This window comes from Malaya genurostris, chromosome 3 (assembly GCF_030247185.1).
Source record: "Malaya genurostris strain Urasoe2022 chromosome 3, Malgen_1.1, whole genome shotgun sequence".
NCBI classification, from domain to species: domain Eukaryota; kingdom Metazoa; phylum Arthropoda; class Insecta; order Diptera; family Culicidae; genus Malaya; species Malaya genurostris.
Window position 1 is genome coordinate 29,744,750 of NC_080572.1, and position 17,166 is coordinate 29,761,915.

A 17,166-nucleotide genomic window follows, 5' to 3' on the forward strand; every position below is an offset into this window, starting at 1 on the left:
CCTAGCAAAGCCTTGGTATTACATTCCTGTAGTGGAATTTGACCTTCTGTTTTAACAGACTTCGCAGCCGATTCAGAGTGTACTGAAACATTGCATGGCTAGTGCTACGATTCTACTGACACTACGAATCCTTCTAGGTCGGGGCTCGAACATACGACAACAGGTTTGTAAGACCAGCGCCCTATGCATTGAACCGCCAACCCAGGTTAAGATTCTGTTCCTGCGCATAGCATTATTAGGGAGTCTTCCCCAAATAATGGTTCCATTGATAGCCCTTTTTCAATGATGGAATTTTCCATAGCACTCATGTCTTGTAACAATAACGCTCCTGTGATGGACAGAATTAAATTCAACTTGGTTAAGAATCTACCCGACCTTGCAAAAAGAAGTTTGTTGGAATTGTTCAACAAGCTTCTTGAGCAAAATATTGTCCCATCTGACTGGAGGCAAGTGAAAGTAATCGCCATTCAAGGGACGGGGAAACCAGCTCCCAATCACAACTCATATAGACCCATTGCAATGTTGTCCTGCATCAGAAAATTGTTCGAAAAAATTATTCTTCGACGTCTCGACACTTGGGTCGAGACGAACGGTTTGTTGTCAGATACTTAGTTTGGCTTCCGTAGAAATAAAGGGACGAATGATTGAATTGTATTACTTTCGTCTGACATCCAAATTGCCTTCGCTCAAAAACAACAAATGGCATCTGTATTTTTAGGCATAAAAGGAGCATTTGATCCAGTTTCCATTGATGTTCTTTCTGACAAGCTCCATCAACATGGACTTCCAGTGATTATAAATTATCATTTGCACAACCTTTTGTCAGAGAAATGCATGTATGTTTCACATGGCGATTTGGCAACATTCAGAATTAGCTACATGGGTTTCCCACAAGGCTCATGCCTCAGTCCGTTCCTCTATAATTTTTACGTGAATGACATTGACAGCTGTCTAGTAACCCCATGTACACTAAGACAATTGGCAGATGATGGCGTAGTTTCGGTTACTGGACCCAAAGCTATTGATCTGCAAAAACCATTGCAAGATACCTTAGATAACTTGTCCGTTTGGGCTGTTCATCTGGGTATCGAATTCTCTGCGTAGAAAACAGAGCTGGTCGTCTTTTCAAGAGAGCATGATCCCGCGCAGCTTCAGCTTCATATGATAAAAAGAATGATCCAACAGGTTTAGACTTTCAAATACCTCGGGTGTGGTTTGATTCCAAATGCACGTGGGAAGGACACATTAGGTATCTGTTAACAAAATACCACCAAAGAGTAAATTTTCTTCGAACAAGAACAGGATCTTGGTGGGGTGCTCATCCGGATGATCTAATAAAATTGTATCAGACAACGATACTTTCAGTGATGGAATATGGATCGTTGTTTGCGAATTGCTTTAGGCTGCATGCATTCGACACATACAATGATTCTTGAAGTTCTGGCGGGAGTTCTTCGATTGAAAGATCGTTTTTGGAAGCTCTCATCGCGACTGCTAATAAGATGTGAGGTACTGAATCCCCTGGTTGTTAATAACTTCGAAAGGCTAGTTGAGCTTCAATCTCAAACAAGATTCATGACAGTATATTTTAACCATATGTCACAGGAAAACGACCCTTCAAGATATATTGCTATCCGCGACAGCCTTCCAAATGTCCCTGACTCAACTTTATTTTTCGACACATCCATGCAGCGCGAAGTGCGTAGAATCCCGGAACACCTACGCTCGATGAAAGTCCCAAAAATATTTATAAGTAAGTTCCGGCATATTGACTCTGAGAAAATATTTTACAAGGACGGATTACGAATTGAAGAGGCTACTGGGTTTGGTATATTCAACAATAATGTTTCGGCTTCATTTAGGCTTCAAGAACCTGCATCTGTGTATATAGCAGAGTTAGCAGCAGTTCATTATAGTTTGAGTGCAATCGTCACATTATCTCCAAACCATTATTTTCTCTTCACAGATAGTCTGAGTGCAATTGAAGCCATTTGCTCAAACGCTGCTGGCAAAAATGAACCATTTTCCTTGGGCTCAATAAAACAGTGCCTGAACGTCATATTGAATAATAATTATCAAATCACAATAGTTTGGGTCCCGGCTCATTGCTCCATTTCAGGCAATAAAAGAGCCGATAGTTTAGCCAAACGTTGTGCTATTGAGGGTGAATTTTATGAGAGACCGATTGCTTTCAACGAATTCTTTTGCGCGTCCCGCCAAAGATCACTTGCCAGCTAGCAAGCTTCTTGGGATAAAGAAGATCTGGGTCGGTGGATGCACTCAATTATTCCTAAAATATCGACAAAGGCATGGTTCAGGGGGCTGGATGTGAGTAGGGACTTCATTCGTGTGATGTCCAGACTCACGTTCAATCACTACACGTTAGATGCACATCTCCTTCGAATTGGACTTTCCGAGACTAATTGTGCTTGTGGCGAAGGTTATCGCGATATTGATCATGTCGTTAGGACATGCGTGGAGTATCGTGATGTCAGATCTCAACTAATAAATTCCTTGCGCACCCAAGGTAGACTATCCAATGTCCCAGTTCGCAACATTCTTGCTTGTCGTGACCTTCTTTACATCAAACTTCTTTATCTTTTCATTAGGTCCATTGGAGTTCCAATTTAAATTTTATTTGATGTTAGACTGTTTTCTCTTTCATGAGTTCAATCAATAGCCAACTATATGATATTATTAAAAGTGATAAACTGAGACAAACAAACCTGGGGTGGAATCATGTATGGTGATAAGTGACTATCACCTCCTGGTGATAAAGAGGTGATCACCAGAATGTTTGGAATCACCGAAGGTGATCACTTTTACTATCACCATCACCGGTGATTGAGCCAACTTCACTTCATTTATCACCTGTCAAGAAACGTCAATTTTTCAGGAGTAAAATATGAATGTGGCGTATACCGTTGATATTAGGAGGAGTAACATATGAAAGTGGCGTATACCCATATAATATTTTAAAATCTCAATTTTTATTCCCATAGCTTTCAATCCTTTTTCATTAATTCGAGTCATTTTTATCAATGATGATTTCGAAAAGTAACGTTGAAAAAAATTGCCTCGCGAGTATGGCACAAACAAATAAAAAATTCACTTGTTGGTTTAATTTAGTGCCGATTTTTATTTTTCAATGGAAATCAATGACACAGTCAGTTCTTTGGGATAAATTTGCTAGCTTTGAAATAACACGAATCGTTAGATCTGCTTGATGTTTCACAACGGATGGCATTCCTCTCGAATAAGAAAGATCTGTTAAATAATTTTGTGTATAGTTTTCATTTACTTTACGTTTATGGCATTTTTTGTAGTACCATGATCACAGAGCTTTCGAATGCCAGTTCCATTTTGGAAATTTTACCCACCGGTACTACGAATATCTACTATGATTAGCAACTAATTGTCCAAAAATATTGCCTTATTTAGTTCGACTCACAAGAAGAAAATTAAGAACGCAATTTAATCTTTTTTACTCGTTCAATTGAACGAGACTGATATGTCGCTCACTAAGTCACGACCATCTAATTCTACTGAAAATGTTAGCATAGATTTTTTATGTTACGTTATGTGCAACAGGAGATGTCTACATTCATAAACTTTTCACTTTTCCAGAAAGCAATTTATCTTTGACTCTACGAATACCCCAATGATATTCCTTTAAATAATGATTACAACATAAATGAATTGATTTAATTGATAAATACTACCGTTCATTCTATGAATTCTTTAAAATATACAAACTAAGTTACTTTTCATTTTGGTATTTAATTTTGACACAATATCAGTACGAATTATATTAAAAAATTATCCTCTCCGATCAATTTTGGTAGGTTATGTTTATGTTTGCTATCACCTCCATTTTGACATGAAGGTGATTAAACCGTGGTGACTATCACCTTACGTAATGCCAACATTTGATAGTGATGTTAGCCTTTCAGCAGTGGTGACAGAACTTGGTGATTATCACCTTACATGATTCCAAATTTTCAAAAGTGATAATCACTTGGTGATAAACACCTTACGTGATTCCACCCCTGAAATAGTTAGAAGATCATGTACAAAATAAAAGTATTTTATTTAATGTAATTTATAATAGCAACACGCTTGATAAAAACAGTGTTTAGATTAACTAATGAAGACCACGTAATGAGTACACCAGCGTATGAAATTGAACATCTACAAAATGCTATTAAGACCGATCGTTATCTATGGTTACGAGACCTGGACTATATTGGCAGAGTAACAACGCGTCTTAGGTATTTTCTAAAGAAAGGTGCTGCCGACCATCTATAGCGGAATGAAGATGGAAGATGGAACGTGCATAGCAAAAAAATATTAAATTTTCAGGTGACGTAAATCCATATATAACACAATTCAGAAGAACGTAATTCGTAATGATTGAGTTTTACAAGAATGATTTTCAATGTACGTCAAACATACCCCACTTTGCAAGCAGACATGTTAACATATATGTTTCAGTAATTGAAAAAAAATATAGAAATGCATTGACATTTTGTGCGATTTACTGTAAAACTGAGTCATTTTTTATGCTCGACTATGTCGGTTTCAGAAGACGTAAATTTACACGATTTTTTCTAGGTGTGTGGAGATGACGTACCACGAATTTCTACAGGTGCTTGGAGAATCACCTATCGTACGTACAGCGAAAGTTGGACGACTGCGATAGGCTTGTCATCAACAACTGAGTGAAAATGACTCTTGAATTCGATCCGGTAGGCACAAGAGAAAGAAAGCATACACAAGTTGGATCGATCAAGTGGATATATATACCACATCAAAGAACACCAGGGCTAGACTGAGAGGGCTGGCTGGCTTTGAAGAGAAATTGATGACCGCTCGAGAATTTATTTTTCGTCTATGGCCATATGGCTTTCAGCTAATTGTAAATCATCCAGAATTTTTTTTATGTGGAACACAGCTTCATTTTCTATATAGGGGTGCAAACCAGAAACTTAAGGAAAACTACACGTAGAAATGTGGTCAGGTTTTAAACAGTCTATTTTGTATCAATTATTAATATTATTTCATCATTTTATTGGAAATATTTCTAAGTTTCGATTTGAATTTGAAAGTTTGATTAGTAGCGAGCAGTGTCCTGTGTTGTGAGTTTTTGGCCAATCGATGCAAAAGCGAATCTGTTGGAAGCACGCGAAATTATAGCTAACGTTTCAGTCCTACGCGTAGCATGCTGGAGGTAGGTTGTATGTTATGTTGTTTCGCCTGAGAAATTGAAAACTACTCCAAGATAAATTTAGAGTGCTTAAGATTAAATTCTAATTTATTAAAGATGTACTCGATGGATAATGAGAAAAAGTTAATCGCTTCAACCGAAATTGCAGAATGGTAGAGAAACTTGGTGCTATAAAAATAACTGCTTGCATACTAAACTTGAACACAAGCTTGGCGAAGAGAAGCTTAAATATCGAAATCGCCAAATGTACAAAGATATAACAATTGCATACATTTGGAATATTGGAGTAATTTCGTCGGCTATAAAACAAATACAAATCAAGACAAACGTTGTTCGGTGTTGGTTCCTTATCAAGATCACTCGTGCGATTGCGGATTTAAAAGTGAGACGATTGGTTGAATCTTTTAATTGTAGATCATTAGAAGTTTTGGTGCCTTGTTTCACATCAATGGCTCGAACAACTCCATGGGGCTGATCCTTGTAGTTTTTCACAGGGAAAGCTGACAGATTATTTATTGGCCGTTACCATTTCTGATGTATGTATGTATGTATGTATGTATGTATGTATGTATGTGTGAAGCCACTATCAGTTCAAGGCATTACCAGAGTATGCGGGTAGACTTACAGTAGATCCGAAATTGATTATCAGATAGCTTTCATATAACTGCTGTTAAGAAGGCCAAAATGGGTTTTGAGGACCCGGCGCCAGGCATATCCAGCCATATAATAAAGAATTTTGCTGTACCAGCTTAACTTGCCTGATGGTTTGTTTGTTAGAAGGGTGCGTCTTACTCATTATAGACCTTCAGGGAGAAACACGTGACTCAGGTTGGCAATCCACTTTATCATCCAGTCATTCACTTGTAATATACCCTGATGCACTCCCTGCCCACAATTTAATATAATACAATACAATATAACATAATATAATGCAATGCAGTATACTACAATATAATATAAAATAATATAATATAATTTAACTCAATAGAATATGATATAATATAATATAACTACAGAAAACAGACATCCAAGCTAGTACAAACTTTTTCAAATAGCTGTGTAAAGCATACAAGTGTGTCACCGTTGCACACGACTTTGCACGCATGAATGTCTGTTAGATATCTGTTCTCTGTGATATAACATAATATAAAATAATATAATACAGCACAATATAATATAATATAATAAAATATAATATGATATAATGCAATGCAGTATAATACAATACAACATAATATAACATAACAAAATATAATATAAGACGATAATATATGAAATAATAATATGCTACGATACAATATATAATAAATAATTCATCAAACAACAGAACCACATGCAGCAATATATTTTGATAAATATTGCACTTTAGGATGACCTACAAGCCATTTCGCACTCTCTCATTATGCTACTAACGCAGAAGTCATTAAGACGCTCGGGGAGGCATGTGATAGGAACTTGTGAGAACTTATAAAGTAAATATAAATTTTGCGTCTATATCGATGTAAACTTCAACTAAATTAACTGTGTAGTTAATTATATGACTTATCTTTACATGCTATGTATTGTGAATGTAAGTGAATGGCGACGCTCCTTTTATGTGCATCTAAGAAGATGCAACATTTTTTAAGTATGTAGTTATTAAAAGAAATAAATAATATTGAATGTAACAAACGTGTTATTACCACGGCGAAGAAAAATTTAAATATACTGCCTATGAAATAAACGTATTTATGATGAAAACGTGTTATTTTTTTCATAAATACGTTTATTTCATAGGCATTATACATAAGTTTTTCTATCTATCTCGCAGCTGCTGAATTTGCTCTTAGTCTCGAAAAGTCCAATTCGAAGGAGATGTGCATCTAACGTGTAGTGATTGAATATGAGTCTGGACATCACACGAATGAAGTCCCTACTCACATCCAGTCCCCTGAACCATGCTTTTTTCGATATTTTAGGAATAATTGAGTGCATCCTCCGACCCAGAAAAAAAACGTGTTTTTGATAACAACCTTTTAATGTGAATTTTGAACATATTTTCAACTCCATTGAACTTGAGTTAGAGCTAGTTTCGAACATAATTCTTATATCGGGTTTCCTCACATCTCCGTTGCCAAGTGCGAACCCTACTAGTTTCGTTAAAATTGTTTATTGGAAGAAACTACTCTTGGTCAGTTCCATGTTTTTCAAAGAAACCGACATAAGAAATCAAATCTAAAGTTGTTTCGTAACGCTCTCGATGTGTGAAATTTGTAAAGGCTCCCAAGTCAGTGTTACAAAGAAAAACGTAGTCCTACGTTAACAATTTTTTCAATCCAAAGAAGAGCTTATTGGTTGGTAATGAATTTTTTCACAGTCATCTTACCAGAAAATCCGCAATTTCACTTTGCCACCAGAGTTTTCCATTTGTCAAAAAACAAAGTTATTTACGGCTTATATTCAAGCTGAATAAACACCGGTGCTGAGGGTTATGAAAATATGAGTAAGTATGTCCATGTACTTTCTAGTTATTTTTGTAATTATTCTCTTTTAGTGAGATCAAAGGACGCACACCTTACATTCTCTGTAAAATGTCAGGAACAATATAAGGATGCTTTCCGACAAATGATAACTGAATTCATGGGATGTGAAGGTGCATGTTTGGATGTGCTCTACTTGGGTTTCCTGCCTAAGGATGTACAAGTCATTGTCCGTTAATTCTCAAAATGTGAATGAACTTTTTCGGGACCGGTACAAATGCATTTTATATGGAGGAAATAGTAAAAGGCGCCATTTTCTGCACAGGATTATTCATTTGACTGATTGTGCATGTATTGTTTGGGTAAAACTTTTCAGCAATAAAGAAAACAATTTTTAGTTCGGGTTGAGAAAAAAATCAGAATCAAATACAACTAGTAATATAAAAATGTTTTTGATGTGATAATTTTCTTTATTGTATATATGGCAGTATATTAGACAATTTTTCATCTCATTTAGTGTATAACATGGTTCCTGACGTGAACTCTGAGAAATTATTCGCCACCTGTATAAAAACAGCATGTAGTAATTAGAAGACACAAGCGGGATTAAATTTTATTGCAGAAGAGAAAGAATTATATTATGCATGGATATGTTCCATGTGCCGAAGTTGAGCTGGACTGAAGTAGACTATTCGTAGATTAGCTTTATGATAGACCGAATGAGTGAAAATTTATAATGAAACAAAAAATTAATGCTTGCGGGAAGCGAAGAATGTTCCCTGATTTGAAAACTTTTTATAAGATATTTAATAACGATACCAGCCACGAATAGAGGCTGTGTGACTGAGCAAGAGATGCAGTGCTTGTCCGATGTTCGTTGTTTCTAGAGACCGTATGTACCACTGCATCTGATCTAGTATGACGATTGTATTAATTAGAAAAGAAAAAGACCCAGATATGATACACCGATTAAACACGTGCCGGATAATCAATGATTATAAAATTACTTTATTTATTTGTTCATTTTTATTGTTTGTTTTTCCAAAGTTTTCGAGTGGATTTATGAAGCTATCTGTCTTGCCTTATATATTTTCAGATAATGCATTTTTGTAAGTTTATGATAATGGATTTTATGCAAATCACTGAATGTACGTGGATTTCACTAAATGTTGTTCAGTTCGTACTCTCCGTTTAAACTACAAGAAGCAGTCTCAAGAGATTGTTCGTGTTATTGATGAGGATCAAAGCAAATGAAATTTTAAATGATCGATGTTTGTCTGTTGTTGTAATAATCATTATAAGCGAGCGCCATCTCTGTTCGTTTCTTATTTGAAACACAAATCTATTCGTTTTTGGTGTGGATATTTGAAAAACATCGAGCACACGAACCGAGAACATAAACTTTGGTCGACTTAAATTGTATTTCATTTGTATTTATAGTACTTTAGGGGTCAGTTTGTGAGCCGGTTTTAAGGTAAAATTTTTGGGGATTTTTTCCACTCGAAACCGTAAAAAAATAACTGTTGAATTTCATATCGTTTTGATTGCATTTAAACAATCTTTAGAATTTCGACGTGAATAAGTTTCTTCAAAATTCGCCCTATGGAAGAACCGGTAGAAGTTAATCGCGAATATCTCTTGTTGTACTTAACATATAAACATAATTATTTCTTCATGCTATTAGAAATATGATCAGAAATTTAGGATTAGATTTTCAAGTTTTCTCAAATTTTTGGATACAAAAAAGAAAACTCATCACGATTGGACAAATATATAAGGTAAACCATGGTCGAAATCTTTCATTTCTTTTTGTTCGTTAGACGGGATTGGAAGTCGTATTGAGGACTTTCCACCAGCAGCAGCTAAAACAGATATTCTGCGTGATATAAAGTCTCAAACGCGCAGGTCGCGCTCTCTGATTCTGTGTTTTGTTTTCAACGTGTGCACAGTTAAAACTTTGATACATACGAGTGAATTGGAGAAGATGTCGCTCAAGGCGACCGATTGTGATAGACACAGTTCGGGACGGTCCGTGAAGCGGAAGAAAATTACAAGCTCCAGAGGATCATCTGTCAGTCATGTATCAGTGGCTACAATGAACACCTACGCTTCGCTGGATATTGATATCAATCCGGATGCCGATCCGGATAATATGGATAGTGTCACTTGGATAACAGTGACCAGAAACATCAAGCTTCCACCGTTGGTGGTTGCCAATTCATTGAATGTCGCAGCAACATTCAAGTTATGCAGCTTTAGGACCAAGCCATATTGCAACTCACAGGACGAGTATGATCTGGTAACGAAGCATCTCCAGGAAACGAAAGCTGAACTTTTCACTCATGACAAGCGGAGTGAAAAACCATACAAAGTTGTGCTGAGAGGACTTTTGTTAGTCAGCGAAGAGTCACACCGTATCATATCTTAAAAAACCGGCTCTGGCACCCTACCCTACCGCAACAAACGCAGAGATGTAACTCACTGCATGAAATGTCTACACTTCGGGCATGGTGCTCGAAATTGCCACATGATTAGCCGTTGCAATCGCTGCGGATCGAATCATGCTACCAACGAGTGTGCAATTGAAGAGGAATCTATCCATCGATGTGCGAACAACGCTGGGTCCCACGAAGCAACTGAGCGTAGATGTCCAAAATGTGCTGAGTTCCTGAAAATAAGGAAACAAGCTGCACCTCAGCGACAACCGACGAAGAAGAAGGTCCCACCTGTATCACCTGTACTGCCATTGGACCCAGTGAATTTCCCCAGGCTGAATAATCTACCGGATCCAATCCTTCCACCTCCTGGTTTCAAAACTACTGATGATGGCCCTGATGATGAAAATTCTCGTCGACATGAGCTCTGTGCTCCGTGGTTGCAAGATAAAATTCATCGCAGCATACTGCCCTAGACAGTGCTCACCGAACCAAGGAAATCAATCACAACTAAGAAATGATCTGCAGAAGCTGACAAGAGGACGAAATAAATTCATCATCGCCGGTGATATCAATGCCAGACATCAAGCCTGGGGAAATTCCAGATCCGGATAGTTCAACGTGTGTTGCCAGATCAGGGATCTGCTCCATCATCGACCTGTTTATCACCAATCTTGGTGAGAACATCTCTCATCTTGTCATCATTGAAGACCTCAGTTTTGACCACTATCCCGTTATGGTGGAAGTTGGGTCCGGTGTTGAAACCCAGCAACGTACTCGGCGTGATCATTATCATATCGACTAGTCAGCATTCAGCAGCAGTGTGGACAACAACATTACTATGATCGCCATCCAGAATCAGCAGAGGACATCGACAGACAACTAAATGAAGTTGAACGTGCCATCGCCAGAGCTCATGAACTAAACATAAGAGAAATGCCAATATTCCGTAAATCTATCACCATTGCTTCTACCACTAAAACAATAATTAGGTTAAGAAATATTTATCGAAGGCAGTACCAGAAAACAGAACTCAGGGAAAATAAAACTTCAGCTAATAATCTCACTAATATCATTAGACAAAGAATGAACAATATCAAAAACAGGGAACTCTCAGACCATATCAGTAAGGTAGATAATTATTCTAAATCTTTTTGGAAATTGTCTAAACTTGTTAAAAACAAGCCGAAACCGATACCACCTCTTCGTCTGGATGACTGTTTGCTCATAACACCGGTTGAAAAAGCTACTGCTTTAGGTCAGCACATTGTTAGTTCCCACCGTGTTGATCAAGACATGATCAATCCTCATGGAACTACTGTTTCAGCCACTTTCGAAACTGTTGATAGAATGCCTTCTATATTTGCTGCTAATCACAGAATCACATAAGAAGAATTGAAAGAATCCATCAAAAGGTAAAAAAATATGAAAGCTCCGGGTGTTGACTCTATTTTCAACATAGCGCTCAAACACCTTAGCGTTAGATTTTTCTAAAATCTTGCATCTATTTTCAACCAATGTTTTGTTCTTAGCTACTTTCCCTCTAGTTGTAAAGTGGCCAGAGTGATGCCTACAAAAAAGCCTGGAAAGGATCTCACTTGTCCGAACAGCTATCGTCCGATCAGTCTCTTATCTTCACTGTCCAAAATGTTCGAAAAAGCAATCCTGTCCCGTTTGTTGAAGTTTGCAGACAGCAATAACACTTTTCCTGAAGAACAATTTGGGTTTAGAAGAGGTCGTTCTGCTATTTACCAGTTGGTCAGAGTCAATAACACTCTCTCAGGAAATAAAGCTGTTTCGAAAACATCTGGCATGATTTTGTTAGACGTTGAAAAAGCATTTGACAATGTCTGGCACGATGACCTAATTCATAAAATGCATCATCTCAACTTCCCAACCTGTCTAGTCAAAATAGTAAAAAACTATCTGTCAAACAGAAGTTTCGAAGTCTTTGTTAACAACTTATAATCAGATAAATTTCATGTTCCCGCTGGTGCTCCTCAAGGTAGTATCCTTGGCCCAATATTATTCAACATTTTCACGTAAGATATTCCGGCACTTCCGAGTGATGGCGTACTCTCACTGTTTGCCGAAGATACCTCCCTCATCTACAAAGATCGCGTACCTCGTTCATTAGTAAACAGAATGCAGAGAGGAATGGATGTACTGGTTGATTATTTCAGCAGTTGGAAAATATGCATCAACGGTACAAAAACTAAAGCTGTCATATTTCCCCACTCTAAATCTCCCAGACTTTTTTCACCTGAGAATAACAAAATTAAAATAAATGGCTCTGAAATCGATTGGTTGAATGAGGCAGTTTATCTAGGATTGACATAGCAAGTTTCTCTTTAGGTCACATGTGGACAAAATAGTGTTAAAATGCAACATTTTATTGAGATCTCTCTACCCATTGATTAACAGAAAATCTAAATTATCACCTCAAAACAAACTAGCTGTTTATAGGCAAATAGTTTATCCAGTCATTGAGTATGCAGTTTATTTTTATTACGAGTGACTTAGGCCTTAGACAATACGAGAACGTACGAAAATCTTCGTGAAAAAACTTACTTCGTTTGACAATGTATTCAAACTTTTTATTGAGGTATTTTCTATGACTGAAAATTTAAGAAAAAATACACAGGAGTAATTTCCACTAAAGATCTGAAATTTGATTTTTTTGAGTTATTTTTTTCAGTGTCAGAAAACAAATATCGATCTGTCTAATGCCGTTTTTCATTGAAAAACACTGGTGGCGTGGATTGCTTTGGTTTTGCTTTCGAGCATAAATGCAACATTCTGACGGTATCTCATTGCCATTACTGCTCGAAAGTGCAAAACCAGGGCTGACATTATGCATCTCGAATCGAGTTGCTCGAAACGATTATTTTTGAAGTCGATTCGACTGAATTATGGCAATTCGTTTCGCTTTCGAGCTCGTGATCGAGATCCTAACAATGTGGTACTAGATTTCGACTGACACTGCTCGAACTGTCATAACAAACTTAGGTAAACAAACCCATATACATTGCAATAATTTCGATTACATTTATTGGGTTCATGTACTGAAAATAAGAAAAATGTTTGAAATACTGCGGTTTTAAGTTGCCACGAAATTAACATGAACACATTTCTGAAATTTAAATCAAGAAGCAGATTCCTTTCCACTCCATTTGAAAACGTAAAGAATTTTTTCAAGCGTGTTCTTGTACACAATTTATCGATGAACTTTTGAAATTATAAAAAACAAAATTCTGTGTTTTTCATGTATTGTTGCAAGTCTATTACAATTTACGTCATCCATATGTGTAGTTTTAATCAAAGGCTTTTAGGTTCTGCAGCTTTCATTGTAGTATTTTCTCATATTTATTAGGAGATATTGCTTTAGCCTTAATATACCAGGAGATCCATTCTTTGTAGTATTCATAATCTATTTGAGTACTATTGAAGAGTCAAATACACGCTAATAGCACGAGATTGTGATGCTTTTGACATATTCTAAATACTTTCAAGGTGTTTGGACAAATTTTTCAATTTACTTGAGTTAGATATATGGGTAAAACCATTATTTGCTCATTGTTATCAAGCGAACAAGCTTTTTCCCACAATCCGTTTGAGCGACGTTTTCCGTCTACAGGATCCAGAAATTTGATTACAAACTACAGTCACTGGGCATATTTTAGTTTCGACTTACTTTTGTTATTTTAAATAAATACCACGCAGCTTTCATTTAATATGCTTTTTAAACAGTTCGACTTGTACATAATATGCCAAACACACAAAATATAAAATGATATACAAAACAATGCATTAGAAGAAAGATTATCAATACTAATATGTTTAAGAAAACCTAAGATGTTATCGATAACTACCTTTAAATAAAAAAGAAACGTATTCGAAAACTCATACTCGATAGAAAAAAGGCTTTCGACCATTTCTTATCGAGTTCAGTCGTTTACGAGCTCGATTGTATTGGTTCCATAATGCCAAAACTTCTCGATATTCTAATACTTCTTCGAGTGAAGTCGAACGAAGCTCGATGATCGACTTCGAATCGAGAATCATAATACGAAACGTGGTCGATTCGATAAAATTTTAGTCGAATCGAGATACATAATGCCACCCCAGAGCAATCCACGCCACCAATATTTTTCAATGAAAAACGGCATAACGGGTTATTTCCGACAACAACAAAATAACTGCTCGAGTCAGAGTCGCTCAATGACCGTCGGAAGCGGCGGTCTCTTGCATACAAACCTGTAATCGCCTATTTTGCCTTCTCTACATAAATCAGTAATTATCTTCTGAAATAATGTTCCCAACCAAATTTCATCTTAGTACGAACTTGTCTATCCAATTTTGATTGTAACTGCGCCTCAACGAAACGATTGGAAACTGAAATCTCACCGAAATGGCGTCACACGAAGTGTTTCTATCGGACTATTATCAATACCCAATCCTCAAAGATGGTTCATCAATCAAAAATTCAACCCACGTGAGAAGATCATCGACTCCACGGAGGAGTATTTGCAGACCTTCCGGGAAGTTTATTATTTCGAACGGGATCAAAGAGACCAAAGATCCATGAAAACCCTAATATCAACTTAAACGGGGACTACATTGTATAAATTAGAACATTATTCATTCATTCCGAAAGAAGTTACTACTCACCCCACCCAGTGGAATGAATTAATTGAGCAATAATTTCAAGCTATGTAGGCATTATATGGGAAAAGTATTCCGAACAATTTACATCAATAGATATGTTCCATTGTCATTTGCTGTGTTTAAGTTGGTATGATAGGATTCTTGGTTCATTAGAAACGAAACTGAAACAACAGAACAATAGCAGGAAATGTGATACAAGCATTCGGAATTTTCTTGAGTACTAGTTGGAAAGATGGTCTTTATTTCTTCAAAATACTTTGTATTTCGAATCATTTTTATTTTACAGGAAGTTCTTCATACTTTCTTTCAACTGGTTTATTGGTTTATTTGAAATAGTCACCATTTCTAGAGAATACTTAAGGAGATACAATATATCTTTACTCATTACTATATTTTTTTCCATACGATAGTTTTTTTTCTGGTTTGTTTGTTTTTTTTTTTGCGCATGTCATATTCTACATGATTTAATTCGAGTTTTGTTCGTTTTTGGTCAAAACAGAAAAATACATCTCATCCAAATTGTCTATTTCTTTTTACAAAAATATCGTATTCAACACATCGTTTCCGCATTGGTTTGAACTTTTGTATAAAATAACTAACCTAGAAACAGTGGAATAATTTGAACAGCTGTAACAAAAACTAAAATCTAATCTCTGTCCAAAATTTTAAATAACTCTAAAATGCTCACACCCATCATGTTGCCGGCCTAAAATGTTCACACCCATCATGTTGCCGGCGGTCATTGGAATAAACATTGAAATATATCTATGTGGAACATTTCCGTCTCGTTGAACTGCTGCTCAATGACTGGGATCAAATCAACGTATTATATTTCCTCATCTATCCCTATTCATATTGGTTTATCTTATCTATAATTTAATATACACGCGATTCGGGTCCGTATTTACTTTGAGTCTTAACTAGTAAAGATCGGGGTTTTACCTGTCTATTTCGGTCTGTACAAACTGGCTTACATCGTAAACAACGCTGCGTCTCCATCAGGTTCAGTCTAGAAGTAGAAACATGATAGCGACTCCGCAAACGGTCTCCGGTGGGTAGTGCTATCTGCCGGCCAGGTGTCTTATTAGCAGAAATACCAGCTGCTTGAGAATGAACCTTGAGTCGACTGTGTCCAGTAGAGCTGAGAAGGCACACGATCGCTGATAAATTCCGTATGGATTTGCGGTACCTGCAAAACGTGGGATTAAATGAACAGTGTATTTATTGACAATGTAATAAAGTTATTAGAAGGGAATTACAATCTATGATGAACTTTAAAAATGCAACGGAAATATGTTCACTAACTCCTTCCATCACGATTTTGAAAGTTTTATTTATACACTTATATTGGATTACATTCCGGAAGCTCTCTTGTATTCTCGACATCGGAGAACATCGCTTTAAATTGAGACTAGCCTGAGATTTATCATTCTATTTTAGTTGGCCGGATCTAATGGACCAGTTACAATAGAAGATGGACAAAATAAAAAGAAAGAAAACAACACTTCTTCAAGAAAGTGATACGACACTCTGTTGTTCGGTTGGCTCGAAGTTTTTTTTCTCTTATAGAAACAACAACCGGATTAATACAAAAGCCAGTCAGCAAGTAGTGCAAGATAGAAAACTTTTTCAATAGGAAAGTTTCAACTACTGATTCTCGCTTCTGCATCGAGAACAGAACTATTGGCGAAAATACCGAAGTTACTTTGGAGAATTCGGTAATCCATGCTGCTCAGTCCTCGAAATACTTTCGCAGGATTTGTTACAGTAATCAACAGAGGCGTGTATTTGGGTGAGTTACGTTAGTTGCTCTTTTTACGATTGAAGATGAGTCGCGCAGTGGTTATTGCCGCTACTTCATCGGTTGTTTTCGCAGTGATCTGCCGAATAAGTCGTTATTTGGTATTTAGAATAATTCCACAGTCAGTAGCAAACGGATAGCCATTAGGTTGAATTGTTATTTGAATTTGTCAGACAAGTGGGGTGAGGGTGACTTTCCGAAAACGATTATTTTCCTTTGAGTCGTAATGAAGATATTTAAATGTTTTTTGGATGGTAATTTAAACACGTTCATGTATCTATCTGCTTTATGATGGTTTCAATTGATTAGTGCAGATATTAAAATAGTCAATTAAACATAAATTTGTTTCGAAACTGAAATACCTACCGTTAAGAACATGTACGGAGACGCTGTAGTACTGATTTGGTCCAATCGAGCACGTATAGCTTCCAGAGTCCTGTTTGTTCACTTTGGCCACGAACAGCGTTGAGTTGGCACCGACGTTGGTGAGATTCGTCTTGACGCTGGCAGTCATTGGCGTTGCAATAAAAGGAAATACAATAAACAGATACAGTATCAGATTGGGACTGTGAACAC

General features: G+C 36.7%; 1 protein-coding gene across 3 annotated transcripts in view; it reads right to left on the bottom strand.

Annotated features, from left to right (window-relative positions):
• Nucleotides 1-15,738: 15,738 nt before the first annotated feature.
• Nucleotides 15,739-17,166, bottom strand: part of LOC131439492 (uncharacterized) — a 210,736-nt gene continuing 209,308 nt past the window's right edge. For all 3 annotated transcript variants that reach the window (XM_058610573.1, XM_058610572.1, XM_058610571.1), the window contains exons 8-9: nucleotides 16,957-17,093; nucleotides 15,739-15,978 (exon numbers count right to left, since the gene is read on the bottom strand). In XM_058610573.1, the coding sequence (XP_058466556.1) occupies nucleotides 15,851-15,978; nucleotides 16,957-17,093 (265 nt within the window). In that variant the 3' untranslated portion in view covers nucleotides 15,739-15,850. The remainder of the gene's footprint in view (nucleotides 15,979-16,956; nucleotides 17,094-17,166) is intronic.